The following is a 20532-nucleotide window of genomic DNA, read 5'->3' as shown; positions in this document are numbered from 1 at the left end:
AGAAAGTATGGTGTGTAAAGGGCCATTGTCTTCAAGACAGGGACTGTGGTCCAGTTTGAGCCGGGTTGTAGCTTTGGTCAGAGCTGTTTTCTCAGAGCCTTCATCTGTCCTGCTCAACACCAAGTCTTCAGCATGGCACCACCATGCTGGCTTACAGAGGTTATTACCTGCATCTGGGCTCCTCCTCAGGGCCTGCTGAGCCCCACGAGAACTGCTTCTGGCCAGCTCCCTCATTCTCTGTCTTGTTCTCACATGTGCTCAGCCTGGCTCCTGGCAGAGCCTTGGCGCTTGCCGTTCTTCCTGCTTGAGGCACCTTCCTCCAGACCAGCATGTGGCCGCTGCTCTCGCTGTTGCCATCAGCTCCAGTGAGGCTGCACTGGCCACCCTGGCCAAAATTGCACCTCCCACCTGTGGCTCTCAGTGTTCTCCCCTTCGAGATGAGGGTGATGATTACATCTACTGTGTAAGATTGTTGTGAAAAGTAAATGAGATGATGAATTCATGGGAAGCACATGGAGTGGTGCCGAGCACGTGGAAGATGCTCAGGAAACGTGAGCCCTCACCACTCAGCGCACATGCTCATTCACAGCAGCAGTCTGGGAGGACACATAGCGTCCGTTTTCTACTCTGTAAACTTCTTTGTTGGAATTTTTTTCTATGAGTACATATTACTTTTGGTTTTGTTTGTTTGTTTGTTTGTTTGTTTGTTTGAGACAGGGTCTCGCTGTGTCACCCAGGCTAGAGTGTAGTGGTATCATCATTGCTCACAGCAACCTCAAACTCCTGGACTCAAGGGATCCTCTTGCCTCAGCCTCCCAAGTAGCTGGGACTACAGGCACACACGACTATGCCTAGCTAATTTTTTTTTTTTTCTGTAAAGATAGGGTCTTCCTATTTCCCAGGCTGGTCTCAAACTCCTGGCCTCAAGCAATCCTCCCGCCTTGGACTCCCAAAGTTCTAGGATTACAGGCATGAATACCCAACCTACTTTTGTTATTTTTTAAAGTTAGTAACTAGTAATGTTTCCTGCACATCCAGATTTCTGATCATGTAAGCCACTATTGAAAAAACTGGATTTCAACCCTTGACACTTTGACATTTTTCAATGTGTTCCCTATTTAAAGGTAACAGATTGTGTGCGGTTTCAGCCCCCACTGCAAAGCGGTACCTCCTGTCACACATACTCCTTTGTTTTTGTTTCAGTTTCAAGGCTTGCCTCATGGATAGAAATTTTTTCAACTTTTTAATATAAAATTTTAAAAATATATAGAGAAATTGGAAGAATTGAACAGTGAATATTTTGCTGTATCTGCTTAATTGCACATGAGGGGGATATTTCGTGGGATATTTGGAAGGGAGAGGACATGGAGACACTTCAGCCCTGAGCACTGGAGCCTGTGTGTCTTCAATGAAAGGGCCTCTGCCCCATGCTGCACCACCACATGCCTGGAAAAAAGACATAGTCCAGTCACATGTCCTGTGCAAGTCAGATTTCAGAAGCGACTTAAAAATGTCTTTTAGAGCTGCTTTTTTGTGAATGCAGTCAGGGTTCGTGTGTTACATCTGGCTGTCATATCTCTTTGGACTCTTACCTATTTAGTCTTCCCATTTTTCCCCTGACCTCAATTTTTTTAGGAGCAAGCAGGTCTGTTGTCTTATAGCCTTTGCCCTACCTATCTTAGGGAACCAGACAAGACACTTTGTCATCATAGAGCCCTTCTTCAGAATGTCCCTTCTCCAAAATGTCCCAGCTCCTTTCTGTCTCTCTTGAAGCATAGGAATAGTTCCCTGCATTGGTCCCGAACAGTCATGGCTGTGTCATGTCTTTATCTCAGGATACCTCTAAGTTCTTCCAGGGCCTTTCTGTTATCACCCTGGTGTTCTCTCTCTGGGGACTAGGGCAGTCCAAGCTGAGATGATGGCCGATGGGCCATGAGAAGTCCAAGAGTTGGGAGAGCCCCTGAGGCCATTTTCCTTAGGAGGGAGCCAAGAAGTGCACAGGTCAGGAGCAGGATCCCAAACCAAAGATAGATTTGAGTCACCTTTTCTTTCCTGTGTCAAAACTACTTTGGGCTTCCCAGCCACTTGGAGTCTCTGACCCCATTAAGAGTAAAGCATTCTGGAAGCCTGACCTTTTCTATACCCAACAAAGGCAAGTTCTCTTTATAAGATACCAGAACCTCTTAATCACACAGACCTTGACTTCTATGGTCTGGAAACTCCATCATGCCTCCACTATCACTTGGGACCTTATCCTAACCAAGCCCGTCACCTCAAAGACAGTCCCACAGCTGGTTATTCTTACAACTGCCCTCTTTGGCCATGAGCCATACTGGAAGCCCCTATCAACTGTCCTTTTGTGGCCAGTGTCCTTTGTGGCTCTGGGCTTTCTGCCCTGTGATAATTTCATCTGCTGCTGCCCTCCTGACAGCCCTCCCCAGTGGCTCCCACCTCGTAAGCCTTTCCAGAGTCCCTCCTACGCCCCCAGGTCTAGGTTGACTCTCCCCAAGGACACGGCTCTCGAGGGGAGGTCGAGCCTCCTCCCACCCAGGTTGCTGAGCCCTGGATTGGTGCCTGCACCCTCCCTTTGATTGTAAAAGGAACACTTGTTCATGGAAGAACTCCAGGAAATATAGATAGCATTAAAGAAGGAGAGAGGCTGGGCACAGTGGCTCACGCCTATAATCCTAGCACTTTGGGAGGCCAAGGTGGAGGATTGCTTGAGGCCAGGAGTTCAAGACCAGCCTGAGCAACACAGTGAGACCTCATCCCCACAAAACATTTTTTTTTAAATTAGCTGGGTGTGGCAGTGCACATCTGTAGTCCCAGTTTCTTAGAGGGCTGAGTCAGGAGGATCACTTGAGCCCAGGTGTTCAAGGGTGCAGTGAGTTAGAATTGTGCTGTTGTTTTCCAGCCTGGGCCAACAGAATGAGACCCTGTCTCTAAAATATAAAAAATGAAGCTATGCACAGTGGCTCAAACCTGTAATCCCAGCACTTTGGGAGGCAAAGGCAGGAGGATCGCTTGAGCCCAGGAGTTCAAGACCAGCCTGAGCAACATAGTGAGACCCCATGTTTACAAAAAAAAAAAAAACAGAAAAATTAGCCAGGCTTATTGACACATGCCTGTAGTCCCAGCTACTCAAGAGCTGAGGCAGGAGGATTGCTTGAGCCCAGGAGTTTGAGTTTACAGTGAGCTATGATAACACCTGCATTCTAGCCCATACAGTAAAGCAAGACCCTGTCTCAAATAATAAAATAATGTAATAATAAAAATATAAAGAAGAAAAGAAAAATCCCTGGCAAGCCAGCCACTCAGAAATAATCTTATTAATATGTAACTGGTTTTTCTGCCTTTGTTCTATGCATGTATAATATATTTAGATATATAATTTTTTTAAATCTAATCATTGATAATTTCTTCACTTGACATATTGTGAGTTCTTTCTGTGTCACCAAATAGTCTTCGAAAATATTATTCTTAATATACTATTGCATATTTATTTATTTATTTTGGGACAGAGTCTCACTCTGTTGCCTGGACTAGAGTGCCGTGGTATCAGCCTATCTCACAGCAACCTCAAACTCTTGGGCTTAAGCAATCCTTCTGCCTCAGCCTCCCAAGTAGCTGGGACTACAGGCATGTGCCACCATGCCCAGCTAATTTTTTCTAAATATTTTTAGTTGGCCAATTAATTTCTTTCTATTTTTTTTTTTTTGGTAGAGATGGGGTCTTACTCTTGCTCAGGCTGGTTTCGAACTCCTGACCTTGAGCAATCCTCCTGCCTCGGCCTCCCCAGAGTGCTAGGATTACAGGCGTGAGCCACCATGCCCGACCAATATACTATTGCTTATTTAAATTCTGCTTTTGGGTAGACATTTAATGTTTTTCTATTTATTTTGCTGCTATAATAAATGTTACAATATTTGTGTGCCTAGATCAGCTTGTTTTTTGGGGGGATAGATTTCCTAGAGATGAGATTTATTTTGTGTGACTGGGTGTTGGGATATTTAAAATTTTTGATGCATATTACCAAATTACTTTCCTGGGAATGTTGTGCTAGTTTGTAGTTCCACTGGCTGTGTATGAGTGTGCTTATCTCACTGTGCCTCTCATCTTCGAGTGTTGGGTGTCATCTGTGCTGCTTCCGTGGCCTCACCCAGGGCCTGACCTGTCCTTGGCACTCATAAGTGTTTGGGCAGCAAAGCCGCCCTCGCTGCATGTTCATCACCACTACATGAGGGCTTGGCATCCACAGCAGTTCCGTGGGGATCAGCCTTTCCAGCTGGGTGTGAGCATAAATTTAACAATTTTACATAACTGGCAAACTGCTTCCTGCTTCACACCAGGTGGGCCACCATCTGGAGCAGGGATACAGGGGCTTCAGCCCCTTACCTGCACCCGAGCTACTCTGCTTTACCTGTTTCACATATGGGGCTTCTGCCCAAGATTGCTGTTTGGAGAAGTTGTACTGCTAAAAAAGAAAGCCAGTTCTTCTGGCTGGCCCACAAGATTTCTCATGATCTCCCTGCCTCTTCAATTGCATCCCTTCCTCTGAACGTCAGCCTTCATGCATGGGTTGCCTTTCCCTATGTGCTCTGTGCCCTCCATGTGCCAGGCTTTGGACTGGATGCTCTCCCTCTGGCTGGACAGGCTGCTGACTCTCTCTGCCTGGCTAGGCTTTCCTCACACGTTAACTTTGAGACCACAGCACCTTTTCTGGGAACTCTGCCCCACCATGATTGTTTGCCCGCCTGCCTCCAAACCAGACAGCTCTTCAAGTGCAGGAGTGTGGCATTAGAGCCCCCAGGCACAGTGCCTGGTGCACATTAGGTACTCAGTGAATGAATGAATATTTATTGGCAGAATTTTTGAGATGTATCAGTCACTGCTCAGTAAGCCTTTTCCTACCCAGTCGGACTGGATGAGTCACTGAGAATGCTCTTGGAGAAAGAAGCAGTGGTTGATTTTATACCCACAGATGTTAGGGTTTCATGAGCAAATAACCTCCTTTCTCCCTCTTTCCTTGGCACATCAGCTCACCCGACGATTGCCACCCATCAAAGAAGCTAAGCCTCGGTTACAGAAGCTCTTCCGGGACTTCTGGCTCTATTCCGTTCTCATGGGATTCGCTGTGGAGGGCTCAGGTAGGGGGAGCTTTCTTTCCCAGGGAGAGAGTGCAAAGTGGAAACAAAGATGAGGTGACTCAACCTAATTATGAATGTGAGTACATTGCAAATGCGTCCAAATGCAGCTGCTTCTTCCTACTAGTATTTGCAAATGTTACCCTTCCCAGGTGTAGTTTGGGGGTACTGAGAATGTCATTTTTCGTCAGGGAAAAATCTGCCCAAGTTAGGTAACAGATTCATTTCTATGGCCCATTTTTGGGATAATTGTCTCAAACAAAGGACCCTTGACTCTAGGAGTTGTCAGAGTCGCCCCCACTGCAGTGCTTCCAGACTGTGGCAGGTGTCTCACTTACATTCACTCTCTTGCAGGACTCTGGCCAGAAGAGTGGTATGAGGGGGTCTGTGAAATAGCCACCAAGTCTCCCCTGCTCACCTTCCCCAGCAAAGAACCACTGCGATCCGTCCTCCAGTATAACTCAGCCATGAAAAATGACACAGTCACCCCTGTAAGGATTCTCATCTCATTTTTGCTAAGCTTCCTGGGATTATTGGGGCAGATTCTTTCATTGTCCTTTCCAACGCATGTTGCTGGCCGCCGCCGTGACCTGTTTCTCCTGGGGAGGTGTCCATGAGCCCTCGAGTGTTTCTTTCCCTCCAGGCTGAACTGAACGATCTTCGCAGCACCATCATCAACCTGCTGGATCCCCCTCCTGAAGTGTCCGCCCTCATCAACAAGCTGGACTTTGCCATGTCTACATATCTCCTGTCTGTGTACCGGCTGGAGTACATGAGGTACACGATACTCCACCTCCACGCACATCCACATTTGAGCACATTTTTAAATTTTGTTCCCTTCTAGGCATGGGACTCTGTTCAGTTCCTCCCAAGACATGCAAGTTTTCTAAAAAAACAAACAAAAACATTCTCTGCTTTTCTTGTGTGCCTTCCTTCATGAGCACCAAACTCCAAGCCTAATAACACCTCCTGGTATCTAAACTCTATTATCATCCCTGCTCTCACAGGGAACAGACTTCTGCACAGTCACTATCGCTGTTCCAAACTCAGCTCTTAAGTGGACAGGGGCCTCTCTCAGGGGCCAGCCTTTACTGAGCATGGTTCTGAGACATTCACTGAGCTGGTTTCCAGAACCAGAGTTGAGTATGAAGAGTAAATGCAACATGGGATGGGGCCGGCTCCAACAAAATCCTACAGGTGGCCTGATGATGAGTATTTGCCTGTATCCACAGCAGTCCTAGCGACTGTAGTGCCTGTTATGGTCTGTAATTGTCACCATGTTGACATCAGCCACTGACATGATTGAGTGCTCACATGTGCCAGGACTGTGCTGTTTACGTGTATTGACACGCTCTCTAACATGCTGATAAGATGGGTACTGTTGTGTGCCCATTGTACAGATGAGGAAACCAAGCAAGCCACTGAGCAGTTAGGCAGTTGCCCAAGGTAGTGATCCCTGATGTGGATTGAAACCCAGTCTCCTAAGCACTGTGCTGTGCCGCCTTTCATAAGCAAAGGCTGGAAACAGTAGCCAGGGCGCACAGAGCCCAGCCGCCTGTGGCCAACCAGTGTGGTTCTATAGCCCCACTATGGTGAGGCCCAAGCACCCTGGGACTGCAGCCAGACACACTAGCTACAAAACGATGATTCCCTGTCATCAGGAAAAGGTCAAGTTATGCTTAACTTATTTAAGTCACAGGAGGGGTGCAGTAAGTTATAGAATCATTTCCTTTCCAAATGACTTGAAAAGAAAGTGTTCTTAAAAGGAAGGATATTTGAAAAACAACACTATTTTAACCTTTTTTTGGTGCCACCAGACCCTCTTGTAAAAGAAATCATACTTGAGGCTGGACATGGTGGCTCATGATGGCTCATGAGGCTCAAGGAGTTCTAGACAAGCCTGGGTAACATAGCAAAACCCCTGGCTCTACAGAAAATACAAAACCTAGCCAGGCATGATGGTGGCACCTATAGTCCCAACTACTCGGAATGCTGAGGCAGGAGGATCATTTGAGTCCAGGAGTTCAAGGCTGCAGTGAGCTATGATGATACCACTGTCCAGACTGAGCAACAGAGCAAGACCCTGTCAGGGTTGGTGGGGCAGAAAAAGAAATCATACCTGAAAGTGTAATGTATAAAATAGATGAAGGCTGCTTTGGTTACAGAGAACACTCCCCACCTTCCTGCTGGGATCACAGGTCGAGTTACTGCACCCAGCCTAGGGACAGCTTCTTTAGTGAACTGGCAGGGGAAGATTCTAAGAGACACAGGCAACTTCCATGAGCCCAGCTCCCAGCCAGGCTACCTGCCAGGTCCCTGAGAGCACTCTGCTAGCAGAGAGAGACAGCCCCAAAGCCATTATTCTTTATTCAAGAACCTGGCTTAGATGCCCAGCCACTGGATATTGGAAAAACTTTAAAACTACAAAGTAGAAAATGTGAGAAATCAAGTGAAAGCTGTGTGCATGTATATACTCAAGAATGCATGAACTGGCCAGCCCGGTGGCTCACACCTACCTAGCACTCTGGAAGCCCAAGGCTGGTGGATCGCTCAAGGTCAGGAGTTCGAAACCAGTCTGAGCAAGAGCGAGACCCTGTCTCTACTAAAAATAGAAATAAATTAATTGGCCAACTAAAAATATATAGAAAAAATTAGCCAGGCATGGTGGCACATGCCTGTAGTCCCAGCTACTTGGGAGGCTGAGGCAGGATGATCATTTGAGGCCAGGAGTTCAAGACCAGCCTGAGCAACATAGCGAAAACCCATGTCTTAAAAAAAAAAAAGTAAAAATGTACATGGTACATAAAACAAATAAGATAATTAAAAACAGTAGAATAGTACAGAAGATGCTAAAGATAAAAAAACACAGATCTTACTTTCCTAGCCCTGAATATCTCATTCTTACTATATAGAGATACCCACTGTTAATAGTGTCTTATTTTTCTCTCTAGAAATTTTCTATGCAGAAGCAAGCATATATACCCTACACATACACACACAGGCCTTTAGGAAACCTGTTAGTGGGATCACACTGTATGTGTTTTCCCTGCACCTTGGTTTTTTCATTTAGTATGTCTCGAATGTTTTTCTGTAACAGTGCAGGTATAGAGCTACGTCTCATTTTGGTGGCTGCATGATGTGTCATCAGATGGGTGCACTTAGGCTAATCTGACCAGTCTCCTATTGATGGGTAGATTGTTTCTAGTTTGGTAATGAAGTCAGTGTTGTCATGAAAATCCTTATGCAGGTAATCCTTAAGATACACCCTAGTGGTGGGGTTGCTGGGTTGAAAAATATGGGAATGTTTAATAACAGATGGTACCCATGTCAGTGTGCGTCCCTATAAACAGCAGAGGGTGTCTGTTCCTCACAGCCTCACCAGTTCTGAGCAGCGTCAAACCTGTGATAGGGAGGTCTGGCATTTTCAAAATTTATTTACGGTGTTCTCCCTGTTAGGGTACTGCGCTCAACAGATCCTGATCGCTTCCAGGTAATGTTCTGCTACTTTGAGGATAAAGCTATTCAGAAAGACAAATCCGGTAAGCTTATTATTGTGATACTTTCATGATGAATTAAGCTTTAATAGGATAAAAGGAATACTACTTCCTTCCTGTTTTTTGCCTACATGTAGAAAATAGTTTTATAAAGTGACCTACCACATTGGAAAGATCAGTGTAAAACACATAACCTTAAAATATACATCTTACTTTCTCTGCTGCTGGTGCAAGGGCCCCAAACAGGAGGGTTGCTCTGCCCACTGCTGGCCTGTGCTCATCTGAAGGGTCCAGGGCTCCTTGGACAGTCACTGGTGGACCTGCAGCATCTTGCTGTTGCCAGAGAGCAGGCTAAGAAGACCAAGGAATCCATTTAAAGAGAGTCTCAGTGGAGAAATTATTATAATCTGAACATAAATACAATATTTTTATTTAATTAAAACAAGTTTAGATTGACCATGAAAGGTATGAGTTCATAACAATACTCTGAAAAAAACAATGTTTAATGCAAAATGCGCAAGAAGATGGTTGTAATTACAAAAGCAGGGGGAGTACACTGGGAGACAGGTAGATATAGATATAGACATATAATGTTTATTTCTTCCATTAAGTATTTGTGAAGTGGGACATGTAGTTGTGTCTCTTTGTGTGTAAGCAGGAAAGAGGAAACACCAGGATAAAACCACACAATCCAGGACAGAGCACCAGCAATAGGGGGACTGATCAGGCCTGGTCCCAGAAAGTGACCAGTGTCCTTCCAGTGGGTGATGGACAGAGTTGGCCCACAGAGGAACCAGTTAAAGATGCTCCATTAGCCAAGGCCACCAGTGGGAGCTGGCTGCAAGCACGGCTTTTGTCATGAGGGTTTCCATGCCTCAGTAGCCCTGCCCATTATGCAGGGACCCAGGTGGACCACTGGCAGGCCAGGTTCTGTGGGCCACAGTCACATCAAGGCCTGTATCATTTCTGGGAACATTTCAGAATGTGAAAATCCATATGAAACACAAGTCTCACAGTGCAGCATGTTCTCGGGCCAAGTGTACAGAGGGCCTTAGCTGTCACCAGTCTTAGCCAAGAGGACTAGGAAGACAGAAAAATAGTAGAAACTCCAGGAAGGCATAAAAATATTACTTACCAAAACTCCATAAGGGAAACCTAAGGTAAATATAGTACTAAGAAGAAGAGGTGGAAAACTGGAAAGGAGCACAAAGAAACTTTCTGGACTGATGGAAATGTTTGTTTTGTTTGGGTGGTAGTTTCATGAGTGTACGCAATTGTTAAAATCATCAAATTGAGCACATAAAGTCTTTGGATTTTATTATATGCAAATTATACCTCAATTTTTAAAAATTACAAATGGCTAACATTAGAGTTTTGCAAAAGTCTACTTTGCCAAAAAAAGAGAGTGAGATTAAAATGAAGACAGCAAAGGAGAAAGTTAAATGCATAGTATAAGCACTTTTTGATAAGTCTGATTTATAAGGTGTTTAAAAATTTAAAAGATACTGAAATAATAGACCTATGTTTTAATTAAATGCTTACAATAATTTGATAATTTTATAACCATGTTTAAATATGCAAGGGCATTTAGTAGAATCTACAAACTTGTATTAACTGTGTGAGTAAATTTTTTGAGGAATGCATATTGATGAATTCTTAGGATTAACAAAGTTAGCATTAATAAAGTGCAACTAGTAGTGAGTAGTCCTTTCCATGCCAGAAGCTATTGGCACATTGATGACTCTGTAATATCAACTTGTTCTTGCCAGTAGAGAAATTATTTCCAGATACTTCTGGTACCGTTTTTTTCTTTGTTGAAAAATTAACACTAGAAGAAACGTTTTTAAAAATGACCCCAGAGATTCTGAGATGCTGGTTTATATAAGACTTTCATCCAGTAAGTCATTGCAGAATACCTCATACTGCTATACAACAGAGTCAGGAAATTAGCTACATGAATGTATTTTTGCAGCTAGGAGTCAGTGGGGTTGGCAAAGAAGGACAACATGAGGTTCTGGAAGCTCTCTCTGCTGGCAGTCAGGGAAGAATTAGAATGAGCAGGGAGCCTGGTGGAGGCCAGGAGTAGGAGGTGCAAGCAGACAGTTTCTACAGAAGGAAACCTCTTTCTAGAGCAGTCCACATATAGGGGGGAATGCTCAGAGGGTCTCACGTGACCACTTGGAGGTGTAGCAGAGATGTTGTTCATTGATTCAGTCCCTTCATCCACCCAGCATTGGTTAGTGCAGCAGCTATTTTGTGCTAAGTTCTGTGCGGAGAATAAGTAACAAAAAATTTGAAACTATCAACCTCTAAGAGACTTAAAAATCTAGCACATTTTGCCAGCCTCCTAGAGAATATCTATAGATGGAATCAGCACCCTTTCTGAAGCTAGATGATTCACTCTCCCTTTGCTCTGAGCTCTGTTCTTCTGTTCTTGTGTCAGCAGAGGAAATTTAATTTGTTCTCCAAATGATTCAAACAAAATGAAATGATATTATATTCTTCCACAATTTCAAAATGGTTGTTTTTGTTCTGAGCATAGTACCTACTAGGTTAAGCAGTAAATGTGTAGCTATTGAGTTGATTTCTCTCTTCCTTTTCTCTTCTAAAACATGAGAGATGGGAAGGAAGTGTCTTTGGAGACATATATTATTCATGAATTTTTAGAACAACCAGGAGAGAAGAGGGTATATGAAACATCTAGCAGCTCCACTACAGGGAAGGGTCTCTGTGAGCCGAGCCTCCCTGTTCCTGGCTGTGCAGGAACATAAGGGCAAGAGTCTGCTGCTCACCTGCCAGCTACCTAGCTAGTCAATACACTAGTAATTCAGTGTTAACTTTAGGTGCAAAAAAAGAGGCTTTTCTTTAAGTAAAAATCCCCTAAATGCTGTTACATGATATTGATTGGCATCTGACAATTATCTGATTATTCATTAGGAACTTACAGTTTCAGTTTCCTAATAGCTATATGAAAAAAGTACAACACTAACACATACCTCCAAAATAAGATTTTACCCACCCAACACAGCGTTTCAAGAAAGCAACCTTTCTCCACTGTTGGGCAGCTGTCCAGGTCACACTGATCACTTTTCATATTGCTGAGAGCCATGTTGGTGCCCACTTTTCCCAGTAACAAATAGCTATAAGAGGCCTCTTTATGTCTCAGGCTCCATGGTGGGCCCAGGATACAAAGTTGATAGCGCCTGCCTAGTCTCTCTACCCAGTTCCAGAGAGTGGTTTTGTTATTTAACCATGCAGGTTAAAGATAGTGGATAGAGGGCCAGGTGCGGTGGCTCACGCCTGTAATCCTAGCACTCTGAGAGGCTGAGGCAGGTGGATCACTGAAGGTCAGGAGTTCAAAACCAGCCTGAGCAAGAGCGAGACCCCGTCTTTACTATAAATACAAAGAAATTAATTGGCCAACTAAAAATACATAGAAAAAATCAGCTGGGCATGGTGGCACATGCCTGTAGTCCCAGCTACTCGGGAGGCTGAGGCAGGAGGATCGTTTGAGCCCAGGAGTTTGAGGTTGCTATGAGCTAGGCTGACACCACGGCACTCTAGCCCTGGCAACAAAGTGAAACTCAGTCTCAAAAAAAAAAAAAAAAAAAAGATAGTGGGACATCTTAACGAGGCTGTGGTAGCTGCAGCACTTCTCCAAGCTTTGCAGTGCCGCCCAAGGACAAGAAGAAGAAGAAAGATGCGGGAAAGTCGGCGGCCAAGAAAGACAAAGACCCAGTGAACAAATCTGGGGGCAAGGCCAAAAAGAAGAAGTGGTCGAAAGGCAGAGTTCGGGACAAGCTCAACAACTTAGTCTTGTTTGACAAAGCTACACATGACAAACTCTGTAAGGAAGTTCCCAACTATAAGCTTATAACCCCAGCTGTGGTCTCTGAGAGACTGAAGATTCAAGGTTCCCTGGCCAGGGCAGCCCTTCAGGAGCTCCTTAGTAAAGGACTTATGAAGCTGGTTTCAAACCACAGAGCTCAAGTAATTTACACCAGAAATACTAAGGGTGGAGATGCCCCACCTGCTGGTGAAGATGCGTGAACAGGTCAAACCAACTGTATATTTGGAAAAATAAAACTTTATTAAATCAAAAAAAAAAAAAAAAGATAGTAGATAGAGGAACAGCACTGTGGAGTATGAATTGGCATTTTATTGCAGTTCTTTTATCTGCATTGTGATTCTCACTGTGTTCTGTTGCTTTTTACAACCTACTATGCATGCCTGCAATAACGAGCACATCCAGTACTTAGATCTTGGTTTCTGAATACCATTCTTCAATAAAAGAAAACAGGGCTTCATGGAGAAAGGGTTGATTAAGAAGAGGAAGAAAAATAAAAGGCATTGGGGCATGTCAGAAGAACACAACACCCAAGCCAAAAGAGCTTCCAGTGGCCAAAGTTGGAGCGATTTGAGCAACACAATAGTGATAGTATTGGATTATAACCCAGTGAATAAAATAAATACCTATGAGCCAAAAGTGATTCGATTATTGAATAAATAAAATATGGGGAAGGAGGGGCAAGCCTTCCTTACAGAATTCCAGTTACTAAAAGTAGAAGGCATGAGGGAGACAGAAAATCTCTCCACAGTAGCTACTGTAGGCAGAATCCACTCATGGATGCTAAAATTAGTGGGTAAAATTTTAAAGAGAAATGAGTTAGCTATATAACCTCAGAGTATCTTCTCCAAAATATTTATCAATTGCTGTAGTGGTTTTAACTATCATCCACAAATTATCTTCAGTGTTTCCTTGGCCTAAGTGTGGGCTGGATTTAGTGACTCGCTTCTAAAGAATATGGAAAGGGAAAACTAGTAACTCAAACCAAATGATCAATATCAACTTCGCCAGTGATAAGACATAATGACATCACATACCCAAGATACAATGTGACAATAAGAGCACATTCCCTGTGTCGTGTTCTCTCCAAAATCCTATAACCTAGTCTAATCGTGTGTGAGCATCAGACAAACCTACATTGAGGGACATTCTACAAAATATTATACCTGCATTCTTCAAAGGCATCAAAGTCATGAAAGACAAAGACAGACTAAGGAGTCAACACAGATTAGAGACCAGGATACATGATGATTAAATGCCATCTGGCGTCCTGGGTTGGCTGCTGGAACAGAAGAGGAATGTGAACGGGAGAATTTGGGAAATCCAGCAAAGTCTGAAGTTCAGGTGACAGTATTAATATTACATTAGTGTCTGACTCTCAGTTTCAACAAATCAGCCTGATTATTGCAGATGTTAGTGTCCGGGGAAGCTGGGTCAAGGGTATATGGGAACTCTGAGCTGCCCCTGCAATTCTCTGTAAGTCTACAGTCATTTTAAAAGAAAAACTTTAGAAATATCCAGGATTGATCTCTGTTTGTTGCTGCACCTGATCTGTGGAAACCTTCTCGTTTCAGGGATGATGCAGTGTGTGATTGCTGTTGCAGACAAAGTCTTTGATGCCTTCCTGAATATGATGGCAGATAAAGTAAGTCTTGTCAGAGTGTGAGCGCATGTCTGCTGCAGGCACACGAGGGCACTGCTGTACCTGTCTCTTCTGAATCTCTAGGCCAAGACCAAGGAGAACGAGGAGGAGCTGGAGCGGCATGCCCAGTTCCTGCTGGTGAACTTCAACCACATCCACAAGAGGATTCGGAGGGTGGCGGACAAGTATCTGTCTGGTCTGGTGGATAAGTAAGTTCATTTTCCTGCTAATGCCTTATGTGTATATATATAAACTTTTGTGATATGGAATACAGGAAAAAAATCATCCTCACATTATCAGTCCAGAAAAAAATGGAGTCATAGTAAAAATTCTCAGGGATGTTGCAGCCTCCCACCAAATGTCAGTGAGTTTGCCACAGAGTCTGAATTTGGGTCCAGAAATGTCCATTCATCTGAGCTATCAATGTTACTTAGAGTGGTTACTGTAGTCACTGCATTACTCTTACTGGTGTAATGTCCTTGTGTCTCTGAGCCCCACCCACCCTGCCAAGACCCATCCCACCATCTTCTAGCCCAAGGCCCATCCAGAGGTCCCCTCATTGAATTGGTGTCTTTTTTGTTCCGGAGGCTTCTCAAGAACAAAAGCCCACACTGGCCCTTTTCCATGTACACTCCCTGGCTGGGAGCCAAAGCAGGCCCTCTTGGGACATGTCCCCACACAGATGAGAACACTCAAAGGTGGGCTGGCTAGCCTCTCTGAGGTGTGAAGGCCAGAGGCAGCAGACACCCAAATGGAGTCTACCTGCAGCTCTCTCCGAAGGTGTCCAGGGATCTGGAGCCTGTCACAGATGCTGTGTGCCTAGCACAGGCAGCAGCGCCATCTGAGGGCGGGTCAGGAGCCAGCCAGAGGCCACGAAAGTAAGTCCAACACACATGTGGCATGTGTCTGAGCTGGACCTCCTGAGCAGGGGACCTCACATGTGTCACAGCTGTGCAGAGACACTGCCCCTTCAGCCCTGGAGCCATCAGAGCTCATGGCCTGTTGCTTTCAAGAGCAGGCACCTTCTCTTTACCTCAGGTGTCATGCAGATAATGTCAGTTTCTGTGCCATGAAGTGAGAAATACTGGGGAGCTTGAAAACTAGGAGAATTGCTTTGGGGAGTGAGAGGGTGCAGCTTGGCCAGTGCGTCACCAGGACAGTTGGTATTGGGTTCAGAGAAGGTCAGCTGGGGCATGTCTGACCCTGAGGAATGGGAATGGCAGGGCCTAGGGAGCGTTTCTGACTGGGCACTACCCATTTCCCTGCAGAGAGCCTGAGGAGGCTGGGCTCTCTACCTCAGAGATCTCCTGACTTCCCACCTTCAGCTGGCCAGCAGCAGGTGTGGGCTTGTGCTGGTGCAGGGGAGGCAGCTGAGGTGGGGCCCCACCCACTGAGGCCAGTCTTCCTCGAGGTTTGGCCCCTGGCCCTGAGAGCTGGTTCTTGGCACAGGTTTCCCCACCTGCTCTGGAGCGGGACCGTGCTGAAGACCATGCTAGACATCCTGCAGACCCTGTCGCTGTCGCTGAGTGCTGTGAGTGTCCACTGTCCACTCCCACTGCCCACTCCGTGTTATGGCATGCTCCTCTATCCTGATTCATGCTACAAGAGGTGTATTGGGGACCCATATCCTACCCTGGTGTTTCCCAGGAAGCTGCAGTAACTCTGGAAGCCCATCATAGATGGGACAGGTGGTGGGAAGGGGTGGCCAACATTCTGCTGTCCCGTCTGAAAGGCTTGGGAATGGCATCTTGGAGAAGGCAGTTTGGAAAAGCGAGTCTCTCTGTGCTTGCAGGATATTCACAAGGACCAGCCTTACTATGACATTCCTGATGCCCCCTACCGGATCACAGTTCCTGACACGTATGAAGCCCGAGAGGTAGGCCTGATGTGGTCCCCTGCATAGGGGGCCATCTTCACCACCAGCCCTTGAGTATGTCCAGGCAGGTGCTCTACCTCCATGAGGTGACCCAGTCCCCAGGGATTTGAGGTATGAGTAGTGTTGGCCCCACCCTGCAGCCAGGAGGCTGAGTGCTTGCCAGGCCCTGCCGTGTGTGAGAGCAGCTGACTGCCCCCAGGCTCTTCTGCCTTCCAAGCCAATGCTCTGGCCACTCAGCCATGGTGACTCTCAACTGTGTTCTTGGTTTAGCTGCCAAAGAGGTTTACAGCTACCAGTCAGTGTATAGCCCCTCCTGTCTGCACTTAGCTCACATGATTGCAGGCGGACTTCACTTCTCTTGAGGTGTACTGACTCTTGGTTACTGTGCTATCCCATGGGAAAATGAGTGGAGTAACTCACTCCAAATGAAGACAATGTCCTGGGCATCGTTTATCCCCAACTTGGTCTGACTCAGAGGCATTACTCTGGCAGGACCAAAGCTTGAGTCCACTCAGAGCTCCACCAGTCTGGGGCTAGATCATGTCCTAACTCAGGATCTCCCAGTCAGACCAGTGGTCAGAGGGGAGTTTCCGCAAGCAGTGATGTAGCCCAGGGAGGATTTTTGCCACCCTGAAACTGCCCTACCCTCCCATCACTGACCCAGGACAGGTGCACAGTGGCCCTGTGACCTGCTATTCATGTAGGTTCTGCCATACAGCCTTGTTCAGGAACTACAGACTATGGTGTGTGTGAGTTCCCTGTCCCTGGGATTGGGTTAGAACCTGACCATTGTGCTAGCCTGCTGGGCTGCTGTAGCTAAGCACCACAGATAGGTGGCTTAAGGAACAGACATTATATGTCTAGTTCTGAGAGCTGAGGTCCAAGGGCAAGGTGTCAGCAGGGCTAGTTTCTCCTGAAGCCTCTATCCTTGGCTTGTTGGTGACCACCTCCTTCCACATGTCCCCACGTGCTCTTCCCTCTGTGTGTCCAGATCCCCTCCTCTCATGAGGACATTGGCCAGATTGGATCAGGACCCACCTTAACTGCCTTTTTTATTTTATTTATTTATTTATTTATTTATTTTGAGACAGAGTCTCACTCTGTTGCCCAGGCTAGAGTGAGTGCCGTGGCATCAGCCTAGCTCACAGCAACCTCAAACTCCTGGGCTCAAGCGATCCTCCTGTGTCAGCCTCCCAGGTAGCTGGGACTACAGGCTCATGCCACCAGGCCCAGCTCATTTTTCTTTTTAGTAGAGTCAGGGTCTCGCTGTTGCTTAGGCTAGTCTCGAACTCCAGACCTCAAGCAGTCCTCTTGCCTCGGCCTCCCAAAGTGCTAAGATTATAGGCGTGAGCCACCACACCCAGCCCCTATCTGCCTTTTTATTTAATTACCTCTATGAAGGCCCATCTTTCAGGTGCAGTCCTACTCTAAGGCACTGCTACTGGACAGAGCTCAACATAAGGATTTGGGGGGGGGCACAGTTCAGCCCAGATGAACTGACCTCAGATTGTTGAGAAATGATTTCACCCTCTTCCAGAGCATTGTGAAGGACTTTGCTGCACGCTGTGGGATGATCCTGCAGGAGGCCATGAAGTGGGCGCCCACGGTTACCAAGTCCCACCTGCAGGTACTTTCTTGAAGACATCAAAAAGCAATCTCAGTAAGCTCCTTTGAGCTGTCCAAAGAGCTTTACACAGACACAGGCAACTCAAAATACAACAGCACTAGTGTGAATAAATAGAGAAATGTCAGTCCAGTGCCTGAGACTATAATAGATGCCTCAGATGAGTTCAGAAGCCCCTTTGGGGAGGGTGCTGATCAGGGCATGGGGAGAGTGGTAGCTCAGGAACCCATACCAGGTAAGGTGTAGCTCTGTGGCAGGACTTGGGGGCTGGCCCTCGAGAAGGTAAGGGTGACCTAGTGGGCACAGGGGTTGTCAGGCTGTGGCAGCTCCAAGGGCCAAGTATGTGTTGTCTCCACCTGCACCCGAGGGCAGGGCTTGACCGAGGCTGGTGGAGCAGAGGCAGAATCGGGCACTTGTGTCCCGTTGAAGTTCTGTCTAGGCAGCACAAGTAGGTGCCTGGGAGTCACTGTAAATGCCAGTGACTGCAAGGTGAGTTATTGTTCTGTTGAAAGTCAGTCAAGCAGATGGAAGTGTATAAGAGGACAAAATCACCTTAACAGGAGTCAAAGTTCAAGTCAGTGATGAGTTGGAAAAAAAGAAAACGGGTCAAAGACAAGACAAATGCCACTAGAAGAAATCTGGGTTAACAGAGGGCAGGTGTATTAGGAGGAGCTTGTGAAGTGGGCCTCGGCAACACTTGTTAAGATGAACCCAGATCACACACATTTCTGGATTGGAAATCCAGGAGGATAGAACAGCTGGCTCCAGGAGCCCCAGACGCTGTGTGGAAATGCATTTGGCAGGAACCCGTGGGTCATGCCGAGGATCGCTGTAAAGTTCCTCCTTCCCCAGAGAGGCTGAGCAGTGAGGAGGACAGAGTAGGGCCTTGTAACTAAGCCATACTTGTTATTTGATGACTGTAGCTTTCTCACTGGTACACGAGAATTCTTCAGACTGTGGTAGTTTCTCAAACTATTAATACTTAGAATCACCTAATTTCCTTTGGTTGAGGTAGAGAAAAAGTCCATGGCATAAGAGGGGAGGCCCCCTTCAATGCCTACAAAGTTTCAGTGGACAAATATGGGGCCAATAGAGCTTTTTATTCTCTCTAACTTTTTCAGGCAGGCCTGGCCTGAGGAGGAAGTAGAAAATGAAAAGGCTTGAAATTACCTTGATATTTCCACCAGGTGTCCCCTTGGCACCCCCCCCCAGGCCCACCCTTTCCCTCCCTCTGCAGCCCACTCATTCTGAACCCCCACCAGACCTCTACACAGTTCTCCTTGCCCAGCCCCACCTCCCCATCCTGCCTCTAGCCTCAGCCTTCCCCGAATCTTCCCTCCACACCACACATTGAGTAGCCCAGTTTTAATACCAAATCTGGTCAGTACTTCCATTTAAACTACTGCAACTGCCCATCACCATGGGGTCTATGGATGGGCTTCTGGGGGCTCCAGTGAGTCCCCCCAGAAACCAATTGCATTAGTGCAGTTTTGAGTTTACGTGTCTGTGTGTATTTTTCTGCAGGGAGTTATGTAGCTCACTCTAATGCTTTTGTCTGGCCCGGGAGGCCTTTCTCACTTTGCCTGTCTCTGGCCCAGCCTTACTCCCGCCCCTCTCAGCTCTGTACTCAGTGCTTCTGCAGTGCTGAGCCCCCTAGGGTCCCCAGAGCAGGAGGTTTTCCTCACACCTCGGGCTCGGCCAGATGTCCCTTTGCCCAAATGCCCTTTTCCCACTGGGCAGCCAGGTGGATGCAGGTATTATTCTGTGCTCCTGCTGTCTCACCCATGCTGGGCAGCAAGGGTGCTACAGTAGGAGAGTGGAGGCCCCACATCACGCTGCCTGCCTGTTGGCAGCAGGGCCAAGGCTTTGCAGAATGCATTTCCCCAGCTGCGCTTGTACAGCTCTCAGCAAATGGCAGATGCTTTGCAAGGAGGTGCTAAAGCAATAAAGGGGCCTCCCACATTGATGCAAAACCACACCGACTCCCCGACAGCCACTCAGAGAATCAAACCTTGTCCTCATTTGCAGATGAGCAGTAGCCAGTCAGAGAGATAGGCTTTAACTTACTGGTGGTTCCCCAGCTAGTCAGTGAGGAGCAGACCCAGGACAGAAACCCAGTGTTTGCTCAACTAAGTTAATTATAGTTTAATTTAAACTTAAATTAATTATAGTTTTATTTTCTCCTTTAAGAGAAATAGCATGTTTTTATCCTGTTTCAGGAATATCTGAACAAACATCAAAACTGGGTGTCGGGACTATCCCAGCACACGGGGCTGGCCATGGCCACTGAGAGCATTCTTCACTTCGCCGGCTACAACAAGCAGAACACCACACTTGGGGTATGTCCAAGCCTCCAGCAGAGCAGTGACCCCCTTAGACTGTAAAGCAGCAGTCCAGGGGCTGGAGGGTCTGGCAGCAGTGGCCAGCCTGGGCTGGGAAGGGGAGTCATTGAGGCCCTGGGTCCCCAAGAGCAGGTAGCAGAGCTGGAAGGCTGAGGCTCAAGCAGAGGAAGTCAGGGGTATGATTTGCAAAATACTTTCTCCCATTCTGCGGGTTGCCTTTGTACTCGTGGCATGCCCTTTTCTGTCTCAAACCTTAGACTGAGGAGCAACTAGCGAATGCTTAAGAGCCCACTGGCTTTGGCTGTCACCTTCAGCCACCCTTTACCATCTGTAAGTGACATTTACCCACAGAGGAGATGGCCATGAGCACCAACTTTCCCAGCATTTCTATCACAGATTGCAATTGTTCTCACCGCAATTTAGTGATTCTTTGTCTTGCAAAGGCCTGTTCACTTACAGTACATACTGTCTTCCAGAAATACTTCTTCTGCCAAAATTTTTCTAAAAATCCTCTTCTGGGACATAATCAGACCAGAGGGTATTTAAAATATTTTGTTTGAGGC

At 46.4% G+C, this 20532-nt stretch overlaps 2 protein-coding genes across 2 annotated transcripts in view; both read left to right on the top strand.

The window, feature by feature from the left end:
• PI4KA (phosphatidylinositol 4-kinase alpha) overlaps positions 1 to 20532 on the top strand; it is a 114498-nt gene that overhangs the window by 64995 nt on the left and 28971 nt on the right. The window contains exons 20-29 of the mRNA XM_012776680.3: positions 5039 to 5147; positions 5499 to 5635; positions 5788 to 5921; positions 8601 to 8683; positions 14060 to 14130; positions 14212 to 14336; positions 15577 to 15658; positions 15920 to 16003; positions 17541 to 17630; positions 19847 to 19966. Of these exons, the coding sequence (XP_012632134.1) occupies positions 5039 to 5147; positions 5499 to 5635; positions 5788 to 5921; positions 8601 to 8683; positions 14060 to 14130; positions 14212 to 14336; positions 15577 to 15658; positions 15920 to 16003; positions 17541 to 17630; positions 19847 to 19966 (1035 nt within the window). The remainder of the gene's footprint in view (positions 1 to 5038; positions 5148 to 5498; positions 5636 to 5787; positions 5922 to 8600; positions 8684 to 14059; positions 14131 to 14211; positions 14337 to 15576; positions 15659 to 15919; positions 16004 to 17540; positions 17631 to 19846; positions 19967 to 20532) is intronic.
• Positions 12269 to 12752, top strand: LOC142863501 (small ribosomal subunit protein eS25-like; the record flags this gene model as incomplete). Its single annotated transcript, XM_075996764.1, has 1 exon — positions 12269 to 12752. A coding segment is annotated over one exon (420 nt), but the record flags the coding sequence as incomplete, so codon positions are not given.

Source organism: Microcebus murinus, chromosome 22, assembly GCF_040939455.1.
Source record: "Microcebus murinus isolate Inina chromosome 22, M.murinus_Inina_mat1.0, whole genome shotgun sequence".
Classification (NCBI taxonomy): Eukaryota; Metazoa; Chordata; class Mammalia; order Primates; family Cheirogaleidae; genus Microcebus; species Microcebus murinus.
Note: the sequence above shows the minus strand (reverse complement) of the source record. Positions and strands in the feature narration are given on the sequence as shown.